Genomic DNA, 15,877 nt, shown 5'->3' on the forward strand with positions numbered 1-15,877 from the left:
AACCTCTTGCTACATGCTAAAAAAATATATAATTGTGCCTAAAAAAGTTTGATACATATTGATACACCATCCAACACAACTTTAACGTCTCTTATCCGGTGAGTACTAATAAAATAAGTACTATCACGATACATGTTATAGTAAACAATCCGAAATTCGAACTCCGGATTCTTTTAATTTGATGATAATGATTTTTTTTTTGGAAAGTTTAGGGGGGATGATGATTTCTCCATTTTAATTTGATGGAGTTTAAATGCTTTAATGATCCATGATTAACCAATAACCACCAAATTGCCACCTTCTCCTTCTCTCCCAGTCCCACACAGTCTCACTCAACACCCCAGATCCATTCCTCCAACACCACAATGACGGAGACGCCAGCAGCAGCGCCACCACCGGAGCAACCTTCATCACCATCACCACCACCACCTGTCTACATACATCCACGACGGGAGCCTTTCGAGCATGGACTCATCCCTTTGCAAAAACTCATCTTCACCGACGCCACACAAACCCTAACCTCTCTCCGTGACAAACTTCTTCAACATCCGGTTGCCAGCAACTACCCACACCGAATTGACTCTGCTGTTTTCTCTGAAACGCTGCAGATCTCACTAGAACACGCCCGTCTTGTCTTTGATATAATCGCGTCCGTTCACCCCTCCGATTCGGACCCGCTTGTGACGGCTAAGCCCGATGAGGTTGATTCTGTAGGTGTCAATGTGTATGATCTGATTATTTTCTTGTACATACAGTCGTACAAGCGGTTGCTTCCTAAGGGACATAAGGACTCCGCTGCTGTTGCCGATGTTTGGCCGTCTACTTCTGCATTCGATGGTTTCTTATCAGCTCTTACGCCGTTACAGGTGATTTCATTGCTTGTTTCTGGTTTATCTGTTAGTTGTAACATGAGATTTCGCCAATTTCTGCGGATGCTTTAATTTTGAACGGCTGCTTAGCTTTGCACCGAGGTTGCTAGCTGTGATTAGACTTAAATCTATGATTTTGGGAAATAAAATAAAAGAATAGGCGCAACTGGGAGAGCAGATGATATCATATCGGTTCATCAACTCGAGTGGAAGATGTAAGCTTTTGACAGTATTAAGCTCACTTCTTATGGAAAAAAAGTAATTGGTTTATGGAGAGCTAAAGAAACAAATCGGTTTGCCACTTCTTTAAGAATTAAGATGGGAAGAGACTGTTGCCAGTGTTTTGGCCTTTTGCAATGGAGCTTATTTTCAAATCTCTATCTTTTATCATTAATTTATTAAATCTTCTATAGAAAGGCTCTTATTTTAATAACTTTTTAATATGCTCCAGGATCTTGATTACGACACCACCTTTTCAAAATTGAAGACATTCTTAACATCTCTATGCTATTTGAGATGAAGCCTGTAATGTCTAGAAATATCTTTCCTGCTATCCACAAGTAAAGCAGCATGATTTAAGCTTTTGTTGTAGTAGCAAAAAGCCCTATTTAGCATGTCCTTATATTGCTATTTGGCATACAAATTGGGTCAATTAGAAACACCTTTTAGTTGGTTGGACCTAGTTTATTTTTTTGGCTTGATTTTATAATTTTATCAAGTTATAGGCTTCCAACAGACTTCCCTTGTTCATGGCCCATAGTCTTTGTTTAGACAGTGTCTAGAGGCTTGTATTATTTGATTTTAGTAACAATCCTCTAATGGAATTTTCCTATAGAAGTGAGTATGTCGAGTCAATTGCCATCATTTGTAATCATGCAGTTGAAGGAGCATACAGAACTTGACTCTTGAGAAATGTACCAATCTGAATAGTAATCAATGGTCTATAAGCACCTTTCTCTAGGGTTCTTGAGTAGTAGTCCAACTTATCTTAGATACCAATTTTTCCACCTACAGTGTGCTTCTATGCTTTCATTAGCCGAACATCAATACTTGTTTCTATCATATATTCTTTTTCACTCTCTGGAAAATGCATTAGTTCACTCTAGTGGTCAATGCAAGTTTTAATATCGTTAAAAAATCTTGATAGGAATGTCATACAGTACTAGTTCATAAGCTTGAACTAAGGAACAGCAAAATGGAGGTGTGTGGCTGGCTACATAGCCGGTTTGGTCAGATGGAGCAAATAAGCAATTAATCATGCAGCAAAATGCATACCAGCTTATAATGCTTCATGTGCCATATGACAGCTAGATAGTAACCACGTTGAAATCACCTGAGAATTACTTCACGTCCAGAGAGCCCTGTCAACTAGGAAATGCTACAGCTTTTTCTTAAGCTTCAGCAGAAGTCCAAATTAGTCCCTGAACTAATTTTTGGATGTCTGTTGACACTAAGGCTCTATCTAATTAGATGGGGAGTTCATACTTGGTGTATATTTGCACTATCACCATTTTATTGAGAAAAGTATTTAAAATAGTGTAAGTGAGATCTAGAATTATTAATCATGGGCTAGCACTTGCTGCCACAATTTATGTTTTCCCAATTTCAACAATTACAATATCAGCGTGCAAGTAGCATGCATTACAACTTCACTCAGACGGTGTTGCTGTCCAATTTCTTAAGATTCTTTTCTGGTTCCAACTTTTGAAGGTTGTTTCCACCACCAACCACTAGGTTAATTTCTTAGGATTTAACAAACTGAAAACCGTTAGGCTGGACGTAGGACCTTTTCCAAGAATACTTATAACTCATCATCATAAACACAAAATAACACATATGTATTTCTGCTAATGCATACATACATGCATGATGTGTATATATATTGAACGCTGTGATACCGAACACATGAAACTCAGGTATTTGATGTTTTAACGTTATATATATAGTTTGTGTTTTTATGTGGCTTTAATGTTACAAGTCTTTTGCACTTTCGTTGTGTTGAAGGCTTTTGTGTGCTCTTTTCTTTTAATGTGATTTCATTCTTGGAATCTTTTCTCACTCAATAGTTGGTATTAAATTAAGCAGCTTGCACGCAGCAACGTCCGACGGTCTATGCCATCACAAGCTGATGAAGAAGCACATCAATTATCCTATCTACAGAAGCATCTGGGAAACATAATATCTCTGTTGGCTGACTCTGTGGATAGCCAAGGTGAAGGCGAAGATTCACTGGTTTGTCAATCAAGGCTACATCTTGATGCTCCTTCTTAGTTATTTAACTATTAGAACGTTAGTCCAAGCATCTTTTGTTTGTGTCTGTCAGTTTTGCGCATATGCATGTACACACCGTTATAATGCTGCACATTTTTGCTGTTTTGGTTTGGTTGAAACTGCTCCATTAAATCTTAACAATGCTTTTTATGTTGACAGATTCTAGCTTGTTGAAGTTCTATATGACAGTCAAATATTCCCTTATGATATTATATCTAACAATTATTAAATTGTCTTTTGCCTTCTTAATGCAACCAAGCCAGACCATATTGCTTTTTATTAATATTTATTAAGAGTAAATATTCTGGGAATGGAGGTAGTGTCATGAACTTTCTTTTGGGGGGGGGGGGAATGTGGAGATGATGGCAGTTTGCTATCTGCCAACTCTCTGGAGTCTGGTCTGGAGGAAGGGAGCTGGATAAATAGTTCAATGCAAGTTTCAAAATAAATTTGGAATCTTGTGACCACTCAATTCCTTTTCCTGTTGCGAAGGGGAAAACCTTTAATTGGACAAAATTAGTTTCTTTCTTTCTAGCTAAGTAAGAGCTTTGGATTAGCTTGCAATTTTGATATTGCTTTACACAGGTTGCATTTGGTAACATGGATGCAATGTTTCAGTGAGATAAGTTAAAAAAGGCGTAGTATAAGTCTTTTGGTTGCATGAGAAGTTAACAACTTGTTCGACTTCATTTTATTTATTCTTAGCTAGTTGTTGTTTATGGTAAAGCAAGGATGGCAATCTGTATGAAAACTAAAACACACAAACACACACGACTAGTGGCATGATAACAATCATAATACCTTATCATTTGGCATACAACTTCATTTGGGTTGTGTGTCGATTGTTTGGCTGGCATGATCAGGGACGTGGTTAAGCTCAGCAGATCATAAAAATCAATTGGAGATTCTAGGTGTCTGAGTCTTAATCTGTGTGAAGAATGAAAGGGGAGGCATGTTGCTGGGTGCCAAGATATGAAATGACAGCTCTGTAGAAGAGTTGTGCTTTTTATTGAAGTTCGGCTGTACTATAACTTACAAAGTTTTCTTTGCTTTGAGAAAGTTAGAGTGCTGTGAGCTGATTATGTGTTCAAAATGTGGCTCCTCAAAGTGCTGGTGAGTGCTCATTAGGATGTTGTGCTCATTAGGATGTTATGGGCTTGTATGGTTATGCCTTGTAAACTTATGAGGAGGAAATGAAGGTAAAGAGAAGACTGCAAGAAACCATTCAATGATACTTATAATCTCGGACTTCTAATTGAAGATGAGATGGTAATGTAGTATAAACTTTGGACATAGCCTTTGTTTTGAAGTTAGTAGGGCTTAAATACAAAAATAAGTTCATGCCACTTTGAAGAGAAAGGAAGGAGTCAGCATCGGAGAGGTACATGTAGGAAATACTACAAGAGTTGTTCATAGGGGAGCAGGATCTGATAATCATCTTGTTTGCAAATCTTTCTCAATTTTATCCTACCTAAGCTAGAGACATTTTATGTTTTATTATGTCCTGAAATGTAGAAATAACATAACTAAAGGGAAGTCTTATAACCTTCATATCTACCACAAGTCACTAGGTACTGCCTAGCTGCCAAGGTAAGAAGGCTTGAGGAAACAACAAGAGATCATACAAGACAATTGAGGAATTCATAACGTTTTCAAACACTCCATAACCATAGAAGCCTTACATCACATACTGAAACACTAATATGTTGAAAAATGTATGATAATAGCAAGAATATCACTTAGGTTACTTGCTATTTCCAATATCTAGCCGAAGTGTTCAAAATTTCATTTTACCCCCGTCAATTGTTGCTCTGGCATCTGTATGTATTTGTTGTTTGGATTTTGGTTGGGGCATCTTTTAAGCTTTTCCGTATTGATGACATTTTAATGTTTCCAGGTTTTGACAATGGAAAATTTTGAGCACCTTGCATTTCTGATCTATTTTGGTGAAAAAGGATCAGAGAAAATTCCATTGAGCCAGAATGCTCCATTTTTTGCTAATTCAGATCCTGATATGCCCGCTGCTCCAGTTCCTGCAGCACAGGTTCATGATTGGATTGTACAGAATATTTCTTCTGCCATGGAACATATCTCTGAAAGAGCTGCTGCAAAAGAGAATGGGCCAACTAATGTATCTGATCAGGATGCTATGATGTCTGATGCTTATGCGAACACGATGAAAGTGTCAACCAGTGCTAAGGGTTCCAGCTCGATAGAGGGAATCTCTAAACAATCATATGTAAAGCAAGCATCTGAACTTAAAAGCTCTTTTGTAAAGGTTAGCTTTTGTTTGGCCTTCCACTATTTCTTTTAATATATACACTATGCAGCTGTACTTCCTAGAATTGCTCTGGTAAATTGTATCCTTGATAAACTAAATGATCACTCTTTTTGGGATTTGTGTACATGACCGGAATACTGGTCGCTTTTTTATCTTCGATATGGTCCTGTGCATGTGTATAAATTAGGATGCTATAAATTATTTTGGAAATAGTATTATGATAAACTTTACATAAATGATTTTTATCAATCCGCTTGTTTCGCATTTTAGCGTCTACATATGAAAAAAGGTTTTTAAAATAAGAGCTCCATTCAGTATAACATAGCAGTTACTGTCTGAGGCACATACAATTGCATAAATCTAAAGAGATATATCCAAACTATTCATAAAATTTTGAAGCAAACTGTGGTTGTGGAAGCATGGAACACGGTCGTAGCTTACAACACACCGTCAAGTGCAAGCTAACGAGGGTTTGAATAACAAATCTATAGAAGTTCCATAGCTGTCCCTACATGCTGCTCATGCTTTGTCTCACAAATGCTTCTTGTGAAACTAATGTACATTTATACTTTCTGTCAAACCTAGATAGATAACCTCTTTTGTTCAGGTCCACGTCTACAAGTTCCAGTGTCCTAGTCTGTTTGTTACACTTGTTTTTTTAGTGATATTCCAATGGATAAGAAAGTTGGCACTTCCAGCTGAATAAGCTATTTCATGTTTGAGTGTCCTTGGAGATGTATAGTAGTTATCATTTAATATGAACAAACCATTGAAACAAGAAACTTGGACACACCAAAGGGCCTTTGGCCCAGCGGCATGTGAGTCCTTGGCCGCCTAGGAGGTCAAGGGTTCAAACCTCACCAAAGGTGAGGAGGGTGTGTGAGTTTATTTGTTCTATTTGCCGTATATAAATATTATATACTTCAAAAAAAAAAAAAGAAACTTGAACATTGCTCTTGCCAGTCAAGAACTACCAACTAGTATCTCTTTTTCACTTAGTACAGGAATTACTATAGGATATTGATTGTCTAAGCAAGTAATGGCTATGCCCATTTATTGGGTGGATGTGCAGGTCTTCTAGTCCAGCAGCAGACTGTAGATAGGAATCAGTAGTTGTTTCCTCCCATAGATTAGAATAATACAAAGGAATATAAATACAAAATTATTATATTGCCTAGATATCAGATTTATTTGGGACTCTACGCATTACACTTCTAAATCTCAATTGTATCAATCCCCATAGACCAAGTTCATGCCATCTTTTTAAATGTTGACTAGAAGAATGTTTTTTTTTAATTAACTTGGATATCCGACCCACTATGCGAGCCGACTAATCCCAGGGCGACCACCTGCTTCGTGGGTAGCCTGGAGTCACCGCATTTGAACCTCCGTGGCCACAAGGGGATTTTATTCCTCCTTGGATTCGAACTTGGGACCTCGAGTCACTTTGACCTTTGGAGCCAAGCTCAAATCAATCAGGCACCACCCTTGTGGTTAACCGGAAGAATGTTGTTCCCTCATTTCTTTATTTTTTGTCTATCGTGTTGCTTTGTGTGACTACTTGGGATTGGTTAACCATTTGTCCTTATCTTCAATTTGTGGTTATGCTCCGATCATCCCCTTTACCCTTTCCATTTAACATTGACACAATTTTTTTATCCATTAATTCTGTTCTCTGTTAGGAGGCCTTTTCCTATGGTTAACATTAGTATATTATGTTGAAGCTGATGTCCTATATGATGATTCTTGGTTGGTTAGTTAAGAGCAGGAGCTCCTCTCATAGTTTAAGCTAATTGCAAGCAAAACATCTCAAACAATTTAGCCAGGCTTGGATGTCAATGTGAATATCTTATTAAGTTTTTTTATTAGAAGTGAACCGGGAACCAGTTGTGACAGGGAAAATGGAATCTCTACTGCTCTATGATATTCCTTCATCTCTAATTGAAATGTATTATCTCTGCAGATCATAAATTGCCATGAATCTGTCATTTATCTGTTGGCTCCTTTGAGATATGCCACAATATATGGATGCTCTGACGCGACTATAGTGCTCGGTGCTGTTGGGAAGGTACGCATATGGTCTGAGGACTGGCAGTCATTCCTGTCTTAAGTGCATATAATTTTTGGCCAATAATTATATGCTTAAAGGCGCTTCATTCGGTATAATCTTAAACTTTAACTATTATTATCAAGTTGCTATGTGCTTAGCTTGTGGTAAAGATACATACTAAACTGAACTGTAAGTCATCTAAAAGTTAAGTGCGAAGTTTCTTCTAACCTACAATTTTTATGCTTAAAAGCTATTTTTGCACAGAATTAAATTGTTCTTAACTTCATTATCAACTTAGGTTTGAGGAGAGATCTAATATTCTTCTTATGTGATGATTTTTTGTCATTTGCCACTAGTCATCATGCACATAAAAAGTTCATGCTTCTTGAGGTTCACTCACTGACTTCATGATGTTGAAATGTTTACAAATTTAATTGATTTCTTTTATTTTACTCCACCCAAAGAAAACTTATATCTTCATTTATGAGTTTATGCTGCCTGTTAATGACAGTAGGAAGTTCATAGCTTGGCTTAGTATATGATTTTTTGCTGTTTAAGCTCAATGTTTTTATTTGCTTATTAGTGCATTTTTGGACCCACAGAACTGAACCATCCTACATTGATGATGTCTGATTGAAGATTAGTATTCCTGTATCAAATATACTTTCTCAACTTTGCTTGCATGTTTTTTTTTCAGGCTGTAAGGATTGAGCATTGTGAGAGAGTTCATGTGATTTCAGTAGCAAAGCGTATCTGTATTGCTAATTGTCGTGAATGTGTATTCTTTTTGGGGGTAAATCAGCAACCACTTATTGTTGGTGATAACCATAAGCTGCAGGTATGTTCATTGCAAATGCAACCTTTTTCCCCCGTAGTACAGTTTTAATCTAGTTCTTGCAATTCATAATGTATCATGATACATGTAGGGAATCTTTTTCTGTCGAGGTGTTGGAGTTGTATACTAACATGACCCTAGCATGTATATGCTGTTATGTCTGTGTTCATTTGAGGATCCTCTTGGTATATCTGTGTGTTTTTGCATCATTATATTTAGAGTAAATTACATTCCTGGTCCCTCTGTGTGTGTGTTACACATATAGATAGTAGGGATAAGTCTGGTCAATTGTGGGGGTTGGTCAATTAGTCAAGTAAGTTGGTTATGAGGAGAAGTATAAATAGAAGGGGTGGAAGTGATTAGGCATCGGTTTGTATTGTAATTGGCGAAAGCCTCTCTGGAGAGAACCAGCTCTCTCGAAAAGCTGGAAATGAATCTGTAAGCGTTTGATTGTTGACTGAACGATGTGCAACAAAGTGGTATTAGAGCAGTCGATCTTGGAGATGGCCAAGAGTTTGCTTGCCAATTTTAACAAGATCGTGGGAGATCTAAGATACGTGCAATCAGAGTTAAGTTTCATAAAAGAAAATTTTCAAATGCTCAAAGAACAGGAAGTGCAAGAAGATACGTTCCAGAAGTCACCAATCCAGGTAAGGTCGAATAACTCGTCAAGATTTGAAACCCTAACCCCATCTCAACGCCTCATTTCCAAGATTCCAAGATTCTGTTATGAAAACAAAGGGAAGGCAGAGATAAAATCAACGGTGAGGAGTAAATCGACAACAAAGAAGTCTTTGGCAGAGAAGAAACGAAGAACGGGCAAGAGACTATTCCAGGTTTCATCGACAATCGACAAAGAGAAGGAGAACAAGAATTCGGTAGAGAGAACAAGTAATTACAGCAGGGTAAGATTTTGGTTGGGCAATAACCATCGCTTACCACCACGATCGTCATTACCACTACCATCGTCATTACCACTACCGCGGCCGTTGTCACTACCACTGCTGCTGTTAACCCTATCACAATAGCCATCACTTTCGTCCCTAGTCTTCCATGGTTCAGCATTTGCACCGTCTGCTTTTAGGAACGGCCGTATGTACGTTTTAAGAAAAACCAAGGGTTTATTCATTCTATTGGACTTCAAATGCTCCAGTGAGGCCCACACTGATATCCTTCTCTTAAGCCCAAAAACTTTAACACTCTTTTTATCTCTCAAGCCCTAAAGGTTTCAACCATACAGGCATACATCGACATATGCATTTCTGGAACAAATACGAAGACAAGAGGCACTTACTTGGCAAGAGAAAAATAAGGGGCTGACAAGTGTAAAATTCCAGAAGGCAAGGTGGCTGTCCAGAAGAGTAACAGGTGGATCTGAGGAAATAAAGTGGGTGGGAACCCAGCTGGATTTAGCCAATGGACATACGTTTGGGAATTTTTTGAAGGGGAGCATGGTACTAGTGGTGATCAAATCAATAAAAGGAAATATTTAGATATTGAAGAAACAAATGAAAGCATTGATCAAATTGCAAGAAGATACGCTGAAGAAGACGACAACTACGAGCTTAAAAGATTTGGACATGAGGAAACCCAAAAAAGGCGATTATTTTTCTTTCCACCTTGAGGTGGGTATTCCTACACATATAGATAGTAGGGACATTGTTGGGGTAAATGGACAATAGGATGGTTTTCTGAAATCACACTTGCTTGGATCGTGTATATCACTTTCCAAATCAGATATTTCGATCCTATAGCCTTGGGTTGCACGAAATTCTGATTATGGGATAATCCAAGAAGGAACAATCTAATTCTTAGGCATAGAAATTAGATTACGTTACTGTAGGTTTTTAATATTCCGATCCTCAGATTGAAGAGTAAAAAAAACGAGTATAAATGAGTACATATGCTCAGAATCATCCACAAATGATAAGGATAAGACCAAAGATAGTTGGAAGGTTATGAGAAGTTAGATCCAAAACCTCCGTTAGAAACTAAATTTTAGTCCGTTAGGAACTAACCAGCTGCCTTCGTACGAAAATTTTGGTCCGGAGCGCTGCCCCGAACCCCGCGAGGGCGGCTCCCTCGATCCTGCCCGCTGACCGGGCAGCGGCACCCTCGCCAAGGGCGCGGCCCCCTTGCCCCCCCGCCTTTTTGGTCGTACCGGGATCAATCTAGTCTTATACAAGTGTGCGCTCTGCACCTTCTAACTTGCATAAAAAACTAAGTAAATATCCCCTTTAGCTCTCATATATTTACCCCTTACACCAAATGAAACCGGTGACACTAAAATCACCAACAGACAATAGGCTGGTCAATTAGCCAAGTAAGTTGGTTATTAGAAGTATAAATAGAAGGGGGAGGAAGTGATTAGGCATCGGTTTATTCAGAGTGTCTGGTAGTTTAACTTGTCAAAGCTCTTTGCTGATTTAGTTTGAAACTGCCAGCAGTGACTTTCCTAGCTCCAATATTGTTTGACATTGTTGGAAATTATTTGTATTCTGATTTCTAGTTGTTCACTATGGGACGTACTGAGAAACTGCTGTTCATTTAGTGCATGCATTTGGATCCACTGCATTTATTCTATACAGAGGTGTAAGATTAGCTGCGGATACATTGTCTAAACTGTTACACCATCTGAGTATGGTGGCTCATAAACATATGCTTTACTCATAACTTTTGAAGTGCCTCATCCTAGAGATATATACTTAGAAGCGTGGGGCACGGGAACTACTTACTTGCATTGAAAGATTATAGCTTGATGTAGGCATCAAATCTTATTATGTTCTTCTTTCTTTATTGTTTTGCATACAAGATTGATATGCAAAACGTTATTTTATATGAATCATTTGCCCTTCGAATGCAGGTGGCACCATATAATACATTTTACCCACAGTTGGAGGAACACATGAAGCAAGTTGGTGTTGAGGCTAGTCCTAACAGATGGGATGAGCCTATTGCGCTGGGTCTAGTAGATCCACATGATTCGTTGTCTCATCCTGCTGGTGTATCTGATTGTCAAACTGAGTCTGCTACCTGCTTAGAACCTGATCAGTTTACCAACTTTTTGGTATGGTTGTGTTTTTTTTTTGGTAGCAAATTTGATATGCACATTTGTGCATATGTGTGCCTATATATAGGGGCATAATCAAATGAGAACCACAAAGAGGTTGAGAACCGTGAGAACCACCGATCATGTGTTGTTGCATTGTGAAACGATACATGTTAATGTATAGTGTTGTTTCATAATGTGAAACAAGAAAAATACATAACAACATTGTACATTCATTTGCATTGTTTCACAATGTGAAACAACACATGATAAGTGGTTTTCATGGTTCTCAGCCTATTTATGGTTCTCATTTAAGTATTCCCCGATATATATATTGGGGAGGGATCAAATGGAAACAATAAAAAGGTTGGAAATGTGGAAACACAAAAAACTGATGAATGTCAAATTAAAGAGAACAAAATACGTGTTTTTTATGGTATAATTTGTTTGACTTCAATTTTGATCATATTTCGCCTATTTTCGGTTAAAAATTAGGGTGTGGATCTTTTTTGTTTTAAAAATAAAGTTGTAACCGCCTTTCTAATCACATCCTTGGATCATATCCATCGAATGGTTGAGATTTGTGTCCATGTTTCCGATATTTTTGCTGTTCCCGTTGAACCTCTCTGTATAGTGTGGCATCCTGATTTTATGTTCCATTTGTCTTCATGTCTATACTTTATTATAAAGCATTTGACAAAAACTTTTAAAAACCATTTTTTATGCATTAAGTAATGTTTATTGATGAATATTACTTAAAATTCAAGATTACAAGTAAAATTGTGCGTATGTACAACTTATTAAAGCTCCATGTTTGAATTTGTATAACTTAATCAAATACTGGATAGGTATCTCATTTTAAATATACAAAATCTAAAATATATTTAGGATAGTCATTGAATTCTAAAAATATACTAATTATTATCTTTATAAAATAATATTATTAAAATAAAAATGAATTACTTCATTGTTAAATCGCAATTAAATTATAATAAAAAATTGAATTAAAGAAATTACTCAAAAGAAAACAAGCACTTTTAAATATCTAATTTGATACTAAAATCGATACATTTTTTTCAAAATTTAATGATACCTTCAAATTTATATTTTATTCAAAAAATAAAAACATTATCGTTTTTCCAGTACCCCGTAAAATCGTATTACAACATCGACGGAGACAGAATGAAACGAAACATTGAAATGGAGATGTATCTCGCTGTATTGCGCAGGTACCCTTCTAGTCCTATCTAATGGCCCTAGTTGGTTAAGTGGGTTCTAAGATTTTGGAAAAACTGAACATAAAGCTTTTATGATCTTTTCTCGACGCCTTCATGAAGCATGCATCACTCTTTATAATGCTAATCTATGGTACATGTTTTATTTGCTTCCTTACAGATTCCAAATTGGTTTCAAGGTGAAGGATCTGGGTCCACAAAAGACAATCCATTTCCATTGCCTGATGTCTACATGTCATCTCAGCAGAGAAATGTAGGTTTTGGTCATCATTATTTCATAATCCGTGAATGTCTTCTTCAGGAGTACCTTATCTTTTTAGCCACTTTTACCCATTTTTTCTTTCTAAAAGGCTTACGGTTCTTCCGTTCACTTTTCATAATTACTTTTCACCTTCCAAAAGAAACGAGGCTTGTTTCGGAAACAAATTTTCATAACAACCCCAACGAGCGAGCGCTAAGTTCAATCACCAGTCAATTTGATCTAATGCAGTCTATTATCAACGTACTTGTTTTGCTTTTCGCAGGACAAGAACTTGGTGGAGGTTAAACAGATTTTGAGAGAAACACAACTGGAAGATAGCAGAAAACGGGAATTATCAACTGCACTTCATGTGTACTTTAAAGACTGGTTATATGGTAATGTTGACGACACTTCTCTTCACATTTCCTTCTCCTATATTTTTTGTTTTCATGGTGAACTTTTTATTCATTCCCTATTAATGCAAGGTTGAGTGATCATTTAGGACCATTTTCTCTAAATATTAAAGATGTTCTTTAGTTCCTCAGTCAATGCTATTTAGTTTTCATGTTTCTGAATTTCATGTTTGTGATTGGCATACTCTTGGGATCTGTCCTAGTAGCACCATTGACTGTTTGGAAATTCCGATTCATAATTATAGAAATTACCTACGTTTAGATTTAGGGTTTTGCAATTACTGCTTGTGCTCTTGTATATGCATTCACAAGTTAAACTCTCTGTCTCCAAATAAATGTCCGTATTTTTGTTTTAGTTTGTTCCTAAATAAGTCTTCTTTCAAAAGGAAGTGCCTTCTTTCCAATTCTACCCTTTATTACAAAATGGAGAAATTCATTACTCCCTCTAGTATTAAGGGTAAAATTGTCATTTGGTTAATTAAAAAGTGTAATAGTTACACATTTTTAAAAATGTGTGCCTTTGTCATAGTGGACATTTATTTTGGGATGAAGGGAGTATTCCAGCCTCAAAATGTTGGTATTTTCTACCCAAGTCCTTAACGATATCAAGATCAAGATTTGAAGAAAATTGCTACATTATATTTCTAAGTAAACTTATTGTTTAAACTTCCAGCCATGAGGTACTAGTGTCTTCCTGACATGAAAAATTACTGATTTGCATGGATAAAGTCCAGAATATGTCATCCAAGAGTTGTAGAATTTTGTGTTTTCTTACTTTGTTTCAGTTATTGTTTCAAATATTAATATCTGAAACGTAAGTTTCAAAGCACCACCAGGAATCGGTTCACCGGTTTACTGTATGATGTCTTTTTGTTACTAAAATATAATCATTAACTCTTGTTTTTATAATCATTTTGCAGCCTCTGGGAATGTTAGGCAACTGTACTGCTTACAAGGTGAGTAGCAACATGAAACGAAGTTGGAAAGCGGGTGAGAGATATATAAACTTGACTTGTAACATTTTCGGGTTAACATGCATTTAAGATGGTGCTGCTTGTCCCATTTAGAGAAGCACTTAGATTGCTCTGCAGATTGTACTTTTTGCTAACTCATTGCAACCTTTTAATTAGATATTTTCTTGAATATATCTCACTCATGCTTCAATTTTTCTTCATGACATTTTGAACCTGTATCTTTCAAAAAAATGTTCTAACAATTAGTTTTAATCGAATGTTAGCAATATGTAGTCTGACCTCTAGAGTTGGATCTTCTGTTTCAGTTTTTTGCCTTTGCAGGTACATGCCCCAGTCTTTCTAGATCTAATAGCATGCACTCTATTTGATTACAAGGTAAATGAATATTTTGTTCATCCTCTTTGCACTTTTCTGCATAATGTGGTTTGAATAAAAATCTACTGCCCCCATGTTCATTGTCCACCAATCACTTAAAGCCACATCATCATTTTGGTGAGGAGAGAGCATAAAAAGATGACTTAAATAAATTTATATTAAATAGTAAATATTGATGTGTATTCACATGATTGGTCAGGAAGGGGATAGGGGATTTGGGAACGAAAGTTTTTTATTCGGTTTAAACAGGTGGGGAATTGGTGGCTTGGCTGGGCTTGGAAGGACCAGTTTGGTTCTCAACCTTGTCACTCTTAGAGGTCCTAGCCTAGCAAAATGCTCCCATCAAGGTCTGGCTTGACCCGAGTGTGGTTGATCCTCGTCCATCTCGGTTATATTTAGCAGGTCCAGGTCCAGGTCCTTTTGTGTGACAAAAGTCTGGTTTAAGTCCTGTTTATATTAGTTAATTAGCTCAAGGCAAATTGTATGAAAATGTAATGTGCTTTCATAACCTACATTTTGGTACCTTAGATGTGACTTTAGGTACCTAGTTTACGTATGAGATTGCATGAAAATGAACGTATTTAGGTTTAGTTCCTATTTAAGGTACCAAAATGGTTTTGGTAGTATTTGGCGTTTAATAGGAATTAGAATCAACTAATGTTGGTGTTGTATCAATGGATGATGATTTGATTTGCTAATACAAGAAGGGAGTTCTACAAAAGCAATAGGAAGACTAGTGAGTGAGACCTTCTTAAACCAAAGTACGTTAACCAATCCAAATCAAGTGAATCTAATACATCATACTTGAAAGGAGGATGAGATCTATGCATACATATCCTTTAACTAGAAATGGCAAAAACATCCCGGTTTGACCTGGGAATCCTCATGTTGACCCTATTGGGTATGCCCTCGTCCCTAACCCCGACCCCAAACTGACTATAATTTTGTTCATGTGTTGGGATCGGGGGGGATTCAAATGAGATTTTTCAATAGTCAAGACCTCAATGGCAAAATATGTAAATATGGACAATTATGACTAATTTAAAGAAACCTAAGATTATTTATGACAGCCATGCTATAAATTTTTCTATAATAGAGTATAAAGAATCAAAACCTTCAGAAAAATTCACATCGAACTCTAACAGTTACTGTATTTTAGTAATTATAGCATTAATTATATTAATAAAATATTTAATACATTTAATAAAATATTTTTTCTTTCTCATACACATTTAACTTTAATAACTTTAAGGGGTATTTTAAAACATTTGTATAATTAAATAA

At 36.7% G+C, this 15,877-nt stretch overlaps 1 protein-coding gene across 6 annotated transcripts in view; it reads left to right on the plus strand.

The window, feature by feature from the left end:
- The first annotated feature begins 345 nt into the window (after positions 1–345).
- LOC112517671 (TBCC domain-containing protein 1-like) overlaps positions 346–15,877 on the plus strand; it is a 20,206-nt gene continuing 4,674 nt past the window's right edge. Inside the window, exons 1-11 of one of the 6 annotated variants that reach the window (XM_025125049.1) lie at positions 346–866; positions 2,955–3,101; positions 5,038–5,418; positions 7,385–7,489; positions 8,169–8,309; positions 11,170–11,373; positions 12,751–12,843; positions 13,115–13,226; positions 14,165–14,200; positions 14,540–14,593; positions 14,793–14,987. In XM_025125049.1, coding sequence (XP_024980817.1) covers positions 366–866; positions 2,955–3,101; positions 5,038–5,418; positions 7,385–7,489; positions 8,169–8,309; positions 11,170–11,373; positions 12,751–12,843; positions 13,115–13,226; positions 14,165–14,200; positions 14,540–14,586 — 1,767 coding nt within the window. In that variant the 5' untranslated portion in view covers positions 346–365 and the 3' untranslated portion in view covers positions 14,587–14,593; positions 14,793–14,987. Of the gene's footprint in view, positions 867–2,954; positions 3,102–5,037; positions 5,419–7,384; positions 7,490–8,168; positions 8,310–11,169; positions 11,374–12,750; positions 12,844–13,114; positions 13,227–14,164; positions 14,235–14,523; positions 14,988–15,877 lie in introns of those variants that run through there. The other 5 variants (XM_025125050.1, XM_025125048.1, XM_025125047.1 and 2 more) reach the window with 5 other exon arrangements.

The sequence above is a fragment of the Cynara cardunculus genome (genome assembly GCF_001531365.2).
Source record: "Cynara cardunculus var. scolymus isolate 2C chromosome LG 9, CcrdV1, whole genome shotgun sequence".
Classification (NCBI taxonomy): Eukaryota; Viridiplantae; Streptophyta; class Magnoliopsida; order Asterales; family Asteraceae; genus Cynara; species Cynara cardunculus.